The 10792-nt window shown below is 33.2% G+C and overlaps 1 protein-coding gene across 2 annotated transcripts; it reads left to right on the forward strand.

The window, feature by feature from the left end:
- Positions 1-1452: 1452 nt before the first annotated feature.
- On the forward strand, positions 1453-10500 carry LOC146139293 (arrestin domain-containing protein 3-like). Of its 2 annotated transcripts, none has more exons than XM_083391957.1 (9): positions 1453-1612; positions 2926-3060; positions 3500-3583; positions 3805-3935; positions 4576-4718; positions 5183-5339; positions 6098-6163; positions 6687-6867; positions 8866-10500. In XM_083391957.1, exons 1-9 carry the CDS (start codon positions 1492-1494, stop codon positions 9000-9002), a joined length of 1155 nt encoding a protein of 384 aa, XP_083248083.1. In that variant the 5' UTR covers positions 1453-1491; the 3' UTR covers positions 9003-10500. The 2 variants fall into 2 exon arrangements, with proteins under 2 accessions (XP_083248083.1, XP_083248084.1); XM_083391958.1 differs by having other exon boundaries at positions 8869-10500.
- Positions 10501-10792: the final 292 nt, after the last annotated feature.

The following is a 10792-nucleotide window of genomic DNA, read 5'->3' on the forward strand; positions in this document are numbered from 1 at the left end:
GATTTTAACAACGAACTCATTATAACTAATTGCGTTTGATAAATCGTACAAAAGACACTTTTATTGCGACCAAAAGAATGTCTAGTGTTTTCCCAACATCCAGGGGTTTATTAAACCATCTTTATTGTTAAAATTATGATGGTACAAAATACAAGAGCCCACAACGGTATTAGTTAAAGTTTTCGTGCTTACTCATGCACCACGTTAATTCTTAAGTGTTTTTTAAGATTAAGCACGCATCCTAATTCATTTGCACAAAACACTTCATCTTTTTCTGATGCACTCTGTATTGCATACATCAACGCCTATCTATAAGTTATAGATAGGCGTTACATACATTGCACTGTAAACGTATGTCGCACAAGAGTTTTCCATATTTGATGTGCAGTTTTTCGGGGTGCACTTTAAAAAAGTTAAAAAAATTTGTCATACTTTCCAAAATTGGCCCCTATCGAATGAAATTAAACTTGATATATGGCTCTTTTTTGAAAATAGTGCCTCCTATTTTATATTGTTAATGCTTGAACTTGTTGGCTCAACAAGTAAGGGTGAATATCTCTGAGTATAGCTTTTATATCTTTATTAATTTAAAATATTTTTTGCTGAAAGTGTGTTGTTTGCTGGATAGCTAAAGCCAATACAAGGTTTGTATAAAAAAATCAGATTAGCGTCAAAACTTTTGGAGATATTGCGAGCTCTTTTCGCTCAAGTCGAACGGATCAAGTTGCTACGCAACAACGACCTGACAGACGCAACTGCTGCTGACGCGAAATGTGGATTCTGATTGCGGAAATTACGCGTGTGGTTATATTCACATGACGCAGAGATATTTAAAAACAATAACAAAATGCCTTGACTGTTGTTGCGTTAAAACTTTAATGACTCAAACGAAAGATTTGGTTCCGGTACAGTTGTAGCCTACCAACTATTAGTACAGACTGAAATGTTAAGTGTTTTAAGTTCTTGGCGCTGGTCTAGAATCCTACAACAGTATCGAACATTATTTAAATCAACGCATAATATTTGGGTGATGATGGGTCAAGTATTATTATATTTATTATTTAATAACATTGCTTAACCCAGTGTTTTAATCAGGTGATTTTTGCAGGGGCGAACCAACCAACCAGGGGGTGAATAAGGGTGAACCGTCAGAAATGCATTATAACTTGCGAGCAGGGCGGATATTCCGGGTGTTCAATCTGTTTGTAGATTTGCAATGGAAAAACTTAGCTTGAGTTTATCTTAACAAATATCGAACTGTTATATATAGACATAGTTTTATCTCCTGAGACAATGGTGAATAAAATCCGGAGATAGATGCTAGGGGTGAACAAACTAAAAAAGTTTAAGAAGCACTGGCTTAACTTACCCAAACACTAACCCTAACCCAAATAATGTTTGTTGTGGTAAGGTTTTGGACCAGCGCTAAATGTTGTTTTCAAATTTAGACAACACTTACTTTAATCCATTTAAGTTTTAAAAACTTGTGACATGTTCAAGAAAAAGGCAAAAACTTTCATAGAGTTGACTGACAACAAAAGTGTTTATGTTGCCAACGAATTTGTAACTGGAAATCTTGTAGTTGATGCTGAGGAAGCATTAGATTTTAAAAGTAAGTTAACGTTGGAATTTATTTTTCTATAAATTTTAACAAACATCACCACATGGACAATGTTGTTCTAACATTTGCTTAAAAAATACTGCACATAATAAAATCAAAATTAGTAAGCTTTTTTTTTATAAAAGGGGATACTGTTTAAATCTAAAGAATTTATCAGGTTGTTTAAGCACAGACAAAACTGCTAGCTAAAATTTTCAATAGAAACCAAAATCGTTTAGCTGAACAATTTATGTGGAACACAGATGTAATTGCAAAAGTCATCATATATTCCGCACCTAGCCTTCATTGCACATTTTTAATATGCAATGCTTACATGACCGGCAAAATATACAAGCATTACAAACTGAAAACAAATTCCTAAAGCACTCTTAACGTTTTAAAGTAACCAAGGATAACTTATTTTAGCACAAAGATCTAAATGCACTACATGTCCCTAAAATTGGATAGCAAATGTAGACTAAATTTAATGGCTGTATGACTGCAATAAATGCTAATGATTCTATTAACACAAAAATGAATAGTATATCAAATAAATGGAATACTACAGTGCTTTTCCACCCGTCGGATGGTACGCACTTGTTCTTATGAAAAAAATTGTAATGCGGATGACTAACGTCGTGCGGATAAAAATGGTGCATGTTATTATTTTTATTATGCGTAATACAGTAATCAAATAAGCTGGTGCGGCCACTTTTTTTTACAGGTACAGTAATATAGTTTAGTATAGCGGTTCTTTGCAGCTTAAGCCATCTATTTTATATTGGTTAAGGTCACGGTTTTAATACACAAACCCTTTCATTGTTATTTCACAAATAAACCTAAAGGCTGCAAACTTGCTGTGCTTGTTTCGTGCGGATAGAAATTATCCGAAATAAAATATATAATAAAATATTTTATTCAATAAAATATTCTAACGTTAGGATAAAAACTTATAGGCTCTCAAGTTTTATGGAAAAGAAGCTGTGGGCCGAATTAGATTTGCTTCACAGGGTTCTAACCTAGATTCTCTTGCAAGCTGCATGTTAAACACCTTTGTTCTAAGGAATCATTAAACTCAAATACAAACTCACTTGTTTGTTGTGTATTTAATTAATGCCTAACCATGTAAAAAAAACAAAAATATATTTTCCTAACAATAATAGCTTTTTACTTGGGTACACTATACATGGGTCTGTAATGTATCATGATAATGAATAGCAAAGCCAAAAAGCTTCTTGTCTTTGCGATTCATTATCAAGCCATTGGTTTTTATTTGTATAATATATATATCTTAGACTGAAATATGTATGTTTTCAACTTTTCAGAAATTGAACTAAAGTTTAAAGGTTTTGCTTACGTCCATTGGACAGAACAGCATGGGAGTGGCGAGCACCAGCGCACTGAACACTACAGTGCTAAGGAAAAGTACTTCAAAAAAGAGATAACTGTCTTAAAGTCCGGTAATTTAACACTTTAGTATGACTTTACAACAGGCTTTTTTTTCTTTAAATATTCTTCAACACATTTAAAAAAAGATAAAACAATATTTTTTTTATGTAAAGAGTTCTCAAATTCAATGAAACATTCACACATAGGTGTGTTAGCAACTGAGATCTAGTAGCCCTTCTGAAGTTGCTTTTTGACCAACGATTACGGCTTATGTATAATTAGTACACAGAAAGCCATTGGAGATGCATTATAGATCAACAGATTCGGTGAGTCTGCAATGGCTTTCGGTGTACTAGTTATCAAATTATGTTGATTTTTGTGTTTTACTTTGGTTTATATGTATTGTGTTTTTTGTTGAGAGATTTTTTACTGCTTTTTATAAGAAAAATATATACATGTAATGAAATAGTCCACGGCAACATTTAAATTGGTATAAATACATATTGTTAGATGGACACAGAAAGATTTCTGCAGGAAGGAATGTTTATCCTTTCAATTTTCAGTTACCACCGAATTTACCCAGCTCGATTGAAGGTTGTATGAGTTAATTTTGTAAACCCAGTGTAAAATATGCCTTATATATATATATACAATATATTCATACTGTGCTCCATCATATTGCAATGTTATTGAAATATATTTCTGAAACAAAAAAACATGTATGAATTTGGGTATATTTTTCTACATTTGTAACTTAAAATAAATACTTTTTAGTTTATTTAAGTATAACTTGTTGTACTATTATTTTTTTGCAGTTAGAGGTGGTTATGTACGGTATATGGTCAAAGGAAAAATCGATCGCTCTGGCTTTAAGTCGGATATCAAGACAATGGCTCTGTTTACGGTTCTTGATGTACTTGATTTAAATCATGATCCCAATTCAAGGGTAAGAAGTTTTTTAAAGCACTAAAAATCTCCAGTCTAAAGACATATTCAAAACCCCGAAAAAATCAAAGCATATAATAGAAACCCAAGTCAAAATTTTTAATAGAAAAGATCTATTTTAAAACACCAGTGTTCCAAACAAGTCACTTTAAAATGAATTGAGCCCCAGTCAAGTCATTTCTAAAATACCTCCTAAGTCAAGTATTTTTGTTTAAATAGCCCAAGTCAAGTCATACTTAGAGCAAGTCAACTTCAAGTCAAGTCTTGTCATAAAAATAAAATGTTGAACTATCAGAATTGGTAAACTCATATGAATCTATGATTATGGGGAAACCTCTATAAAATAAGAAAATCGAAATACATAGCAATTATGTGCAAAAACTAAAATATGTAACTAAATTTTATAAACAAGATGCTTTATAAAAATATTTTATATCAACTCAAATCATTTGTCCAAAAGACTTAAGTCAAGTCAACTTATTTGTCAAAAAGACGTAAAGTTTAGTCTTGAAAGTAATTTTGCCCAGAAGACTTGAGTCAAGTCAAGTCATTTAAAAACAGTGAATTAAGTGCACTTAAGTCACATCTTTGACTTAAGTCACTACAACACTGGCAGTCACTGATATGTGTTTGTGTCACAGACTCCGTCCACTGGAAGTGACACAAAGACGATGTGTTGTTGGTGTTGCGCCAGTGGTCCCATTGAGGGTAAACTCAACACAGATAAGAGCGGTTATGTTCCGGGCGAATTTATCAACGTAAATGGAAGTGTTGAAAACAAAAGGTTGAGTTAATTACTCAGAAAATAACTTTTTAAAAACTTGGCAAGTTTTAGTAAATTGTTACTGTAAAACTTTAGCATTAGACACACTATACTTTTTATAGTGATTTTATAATTTTTATAGCTTGAAATGTCATTTTCATTGTTCTTCTTCCAGTATTATTTTTCTCCAATTTATTATTCCAAAGATAATCAGGCTCTCATTCATGTTTAAAAAATTGTTGTTCATTGAAACTAGTTATCCTTTTCAATACCATTATACTGAATATTGGTTATTTCTGCCATAAATGCCATAAAGTTATTTTTGATTTTGTGGTATACAATTACAGTAGGACACGTTACTTAATAGTTTAATGCTTTTTAGGTATTGCACTTATTTGTGAAAAGTTCTATTCATTTAAACCGATATTTGCTTGCCATGAACTCCTTAAGTAACTGGCCATTTCTTGGTTATGTTTTGAAAACAGCACAAGTAATCTTCCGGGAAGCGACGTCAGCATAATACAAAGGGTGACTCAGCATTCAACTAGGAAGAGTCGTAACTTTCCAGTTACTGTCGCCAAAGAGTTGGGTCCCAAATGTAAACGAAAGTCTTCTGCATATATAAATAATGCAAGACTACAAGTAAGTTAGTCTACTAAGCTTGTCTGTGTTTTATTAATACAACCTTTTAACCCAACAAATAACACAGGTTACTTTTTTATATTATTAAAAAGTGTTTAAAATTGTACCTGTTTTATATAATTTATTTCGTAAAATAAAAACTGTTAATTTTTTAATTTTCTATCCGCAGCAATTTGCCTAATTTTAATTTGGTTCACTATGGAAATTAACGTGGATTATAACTTTTACGTTTTAAAAAACAGCCAAACTGAATTCATTTAAAAAATTACAATCTTATTAATGTAATAGTGTTGTAAACAAGTCATTTTTCAATCTCCCTCTCAAGTCATTTGCAAATAATCTTAGGTCAAAGTCAAAATATATTTTAACAAATAGCAAATCAAATCCATGTTAAAAAACAAATACCAAGTTAATACATTCAGTAAATGACTAATTTAACCAAATTTCAGTAAAATATATTCATTTCAAGCACCTTAATTTAAGTCAAGGCATTTGTCTAAATTACTTAAGTCAATTTTGATCATTTAAAAACAGTCACTTAAGTGCACCAAAGTCAAGTAACTGACTAAGGTCTTTACAACACTGAAATGTTTATAGTGTTGAAAATGTTATCTGAAATGTTTATCAAGAATACTATAATAACTGTTTTGAAGAAAACAGAACATATTAGTTTGCCTACACATGATAAATATGTCATGAAACGTTATAATAGTTGATAAGTAATCATTAGTTTGTAAAATGTGTTTAATATTTTTTAGATACCAGCTTTACCGCCATCTCATCTACGATTTTGCAACATCATTGACATTGATTATTACGTCCAGGTAAACGAATGCTAACATTAGATAATGTTGCTACCAGGGCTGCGGAGTCCGATTCTGACTCCGACTCTCATGAACTCCGCCAATTTACTTAACAGTCAACTTATATCATATAATTCATTTACTCATGCAAGTAATATTCTTAGCAATGCATAAAAACCTAACTGCCATCTAATTCTCCATAAAAATATATTTTTTTGCTAGAAGTACTACAACAAGTTAAAATTTTTACTTTACATGTTTTTATCAGGCTATATTCTTTTAAAAGTTCCATACGTCTCTTAAAAAAACAAGTCAAACTTGGGTGTACTATGCACGGATCTGTAATGTAGCTTGATAATGAATTGCCAAGCCTACATAGTAGGCACCGATGTACCTGTTCAACACCTGATGGTTTTAATTAATGCTCCGACTGTACAAACTCCATATTTTATAAATGATGCTTTGATTTACTTCTCAGTCTTAATCAAAATGATGTGGATTTACTCGACCTTTTTGATTTCCAATTGATTAACTTTTTTTTCAGTATTGCATTGACACGGCCGCATGCCACATCAACTTAAGGGTTCAAGCCCCAATCGTAATTGGGTCAGTACCCCTACAGCAGGACCCCAACCAACCCCAACCAGCCACGATTTCGACCAGTGAGACCCAATTTAATCACCCCTCCCAACCGGAAATGGCCCCACCTGCCCCAGTTTACAATGGTAAGAGCTTATTTTCGTCTTTATATAGAAAATGCAATATAGTGGTTGGTAAACTGGGAGCCTTCATATGGGCATAGTGAATAAGTTAACCAATAAAGGAATTTTGTGCAAGCAACTTCAGGCTAAATCAGTGGTTCTTACACTTTTTTACCGCGGATCCCTTAATTTATTTTATGCGTCGTGTGGGCCACGCTAGGCGAGAAATTTTCGAGATGACGTGACTGACGTCATAAATTGACGTCATAATACAAAAAACAAAATAGATTTCACAAATCTGATGGAGTCTAAATACATTCAGTGCACAACCGTTTTATTTTTGATCCAACTGTTTTCTTTAAAAAAATGATTACTGCTTAAATACACACTATACTATTTCCATTAGGCCTTCATGGACCCCCTAAAACTGGTTCACGGACCCCCAAGGGGTCCATGGACCCCAGTTTAAAAAACCCTGGGCTAAATTAAATTAGGAAATTCAGTCATGTTTTGTGGTCAAAGGCAGGGATTCAACTCTGAAAGGTAAATATATCAATAAATAGCAGGTTAACAACTTAAGGAAACTAAGCATCGTAAAACGTGAGCCTAAAATCCAAAAATAGAACCTTTGAACGGTTTAATTTCATGTTGTTTTTTCTTCGAGCATACCAATGACGTCAATGGTATCGGATCGAAACGCGATACTTTAGCTTTAAATATCGGATAAAAACAAGCCTGCGTTGAGGCTTGAACTCACGCCCTCGGCCATAGCGGGCAGTTACTCTAGAGCAGTGGTTATCAAACTGTGGTCCGCGGTCCTTTAGGGAGACAAATTTTCCGGGGACCGCGAAGCACCTAACAAAACTCGACACTCCTGAATGAAGAAAATTATTTGTGCAATAAAATTTTCAGCTACCTTACTTTTCCAATCCAGGCTTAACAAACACAATACTACTATGCCATGCATAATTGTGGGACAAAAGAAAGAAAGCCAAACTCAGGCTATACCTATACGCGCGAAGTGACTTAATACTTTAAAAACAGAGGCAGCGTGGGACGCAGTTTGCACTCGCCCCATTGATACAACGTGTTCATTTTGTGTGTAGTTTTAAGGGGACCGTGAGCAATTTAAAAAATTGCTAGGAGACCGTTGGGTAATTTTTTTAAAAGTGCTTGAGAACCACTGCTCTAGATTCTAGATTGCAGACTATTCGATTTTCAAAAGTGCTGACGTGCCATTAATCCAGCTACTGTCTATATTTGTGTTTATATACACATTGCCCCCACCGAAATAAACTTAGCCGCAACTGCTGTACAAATTAAACGCAAGAAAACTTAAGCTTTTCTGTTACTTGCTTAGTTTATCGACAGTCCAAATCACGCTACTGGTATTAGGCCACAAGACAAACAAAGCTCCTTGATCATTTTAACTTTAACTTAATTGAATTAGAAAACTGAAGTTCATTCTAGATGTGATTGGATTTTATTTATAAAAAAATACCACTAGCGTGAATTTGGACTGTCGTTAAAGCCTTGCTGTTATAATTGCTTAGCGTTTAAATCGCCACGAAAAATGCTTGAGAAACACTGATTTAGCATCAAGATTTTGCCCTAAAAAATTATTCGGAGAGATACGTCTGAAATTTTTGTTTTTGAAACGATGCAATATTCCACAAATGTTTTTAACACAAAGATTGCGAACGTAGCCGTTCAGTTACCTTAACATTTTACAAGTTGTTTCATCTTGGAGCAGTAAAATCGACCTCACGTCTCGCTTTTGAAAAAACAGTCGAAATCCCAGGCGTTTGGTCGAACTCTGGTTAAGAACCACAGCTTTGAACAATAAAACTTGGTCAAAAACGCTTGTAAAATGCTGAAAATTCAGTAATTTTTTATATCACCCCCTTGCTTCCTTTAACGAATGCGTACAACTTCTACGACTTTCTCAAGGACCACCAGGGGTTAGCGGAGCACTATTTGATAAGCTCTGACCTAAAACCTCTATATTTGGTTCCATATAAGCAGTGCCACCACCAAGCTACTCGGCGGCAACTGCTGTACATATTGAAAGCAAGGAGACGTACGACGGAACGGCCAGCACATTTGCGCCCCAGTACAACTACTACGACTGGAGTCAGCCCGCTTTCACCTACAACTAGATGCTCATGCCGCATCATATTTCTCCAATTATGTTATACAGACATCAAATGTTAAACAAAAACAAAATTTTGTTTCGATTCCATGACGTTAGTTTAAAACCTCCTGTTTATTGTCCTATTTTTGTTATGTTAGCTGTTTATACCTCAATTGCATAAATATAGGATAAGCAAAATCTTTAAAAAAATGTTGTAAAATCTTTAAAAAAATGTTGTAAAAGTTAACATCGTGGAATTAAAACGAAGAGCATAAGCAAAAAAACTACCAACCATAACCATTTTTTAAGACTCGGCTAAGGAAACATCAAGGAACATTTTATATATTATGTATATATTTGTTTTACTTCATCTAAATGTGTAAGAAAATATATAATAATAATTTTAAAGATCGTTGGGAAAAATTAAAAGTGGGGCCCAAACAACAGATTAGCAAGACACTTACCATGACTATTCAATGAACTAGACTAGGCATGATACGTTGTTGCTGCCCAGTTTTGTCTAGTACTAAAACATACACAACAAATGTGTTTAAACTATGCCATTATATTTGTAGCTGTGGTAAACTTAGGCCTATAACTATGCCTGTGAATAAATATTTCTCCTGAAAAAATCCTAAATTGTTCTTATTACGTTTAATATATTGTCATTAGTGTTTTTGTAAATGATATGTTTTTATCTGTAAAACATTTTGAATCAATTTTACAGTGTTTCGTATATTACTTCCTTTGCTTTGTATTGCATAAACAGTGTACCTAATAATGTAACTAATCTTTGATGCACTTAAAATGAATATATTGCAAATTAGTGTTGATATACCTTTTCTTTATTTGAGTTTTTGTTTCACTACACTTATTACATTTTCAGGTTTTATTTTCGTTTGCGTAACTTTTTGTAATTAATTCCACTTGTGCATATTTCCTGAATTAGTTCTATTTAAACGTTACCCGTAGCCGTAGTTACGCGTAGAAAATGATAAAAAGTCCATTTTGCGATTCTTTAATGTGTTGCATTTACGAATAATCTTGAAGACAATTGCTTTAAAAGACTTTGATACTTTATCGAGCGCTTTTTCATATTTTACAATTGCATCAAAGCATAAATTATATTTTGTACCTACTGTCAGTTTCTGACTTTTGCATTTTGTTTCCGAATTTCCCCAACCTTCCCGAAAATTGCACTTAACTAACTGTAGAAAATTTATTTTGCCGCTAGTGTACGATACACGTTCTTACCTATACTTTACTGTGTGTCATTTGTTTTTTTGACGATAACTATATGTGTTAACTCTATATATTCCAATGTCCGTTACATTTATCCGCTCGTTTTTTCATTATAAGTTATTCACTTTTAAAAAAGTAACCTGCTTTGAAACTATGGTTTAAACTGTTTCAAAGAAGCATTGTTTATATTCGTGTTTTTTTAACAAACGGCCGTGTAGTTTTACTATATTTTTAAGTAGATGTTATAGCCATTGCGTGATTTTTCTCAAATAAAAAATGATATTAAAAGGCGGTGTTTAATATAATCAGTTACTGATGAATGACTTTTTTTGCCAAGTAGCCCATTGCATTGACACAGCTACACATCAATATGTGCAGGCCTTATCCTAAATCGGTCAGTAGGCCTACCGCTCTAACAGAAACAAGTAGAATTAAAACGATATCTACTTCTGTATGGGCTTTGACAATCTTATTACGTAAGTAGAATTAACATTGGTTATAAATGATCTTGTTACTAACGTATTTATCTTGCGATTGTCTACAAGCTTTCAGGAAAGAATTAAAAACACGAGT

Source organism: Ascidiella aspersa, chromosome 6, assembly GCF_963924565.1.
Source record: "Ascidiella aspersa chromosome 6, kaAscAspe10.2, whole genome shotgun sequence".
Lineage (NCBI taxonomy): Eukaryota > Metazoa > Chordata > Ascidiacea > Phlebobranchia > Ascidiidae > Ascidiella > Ascidiella aspersa.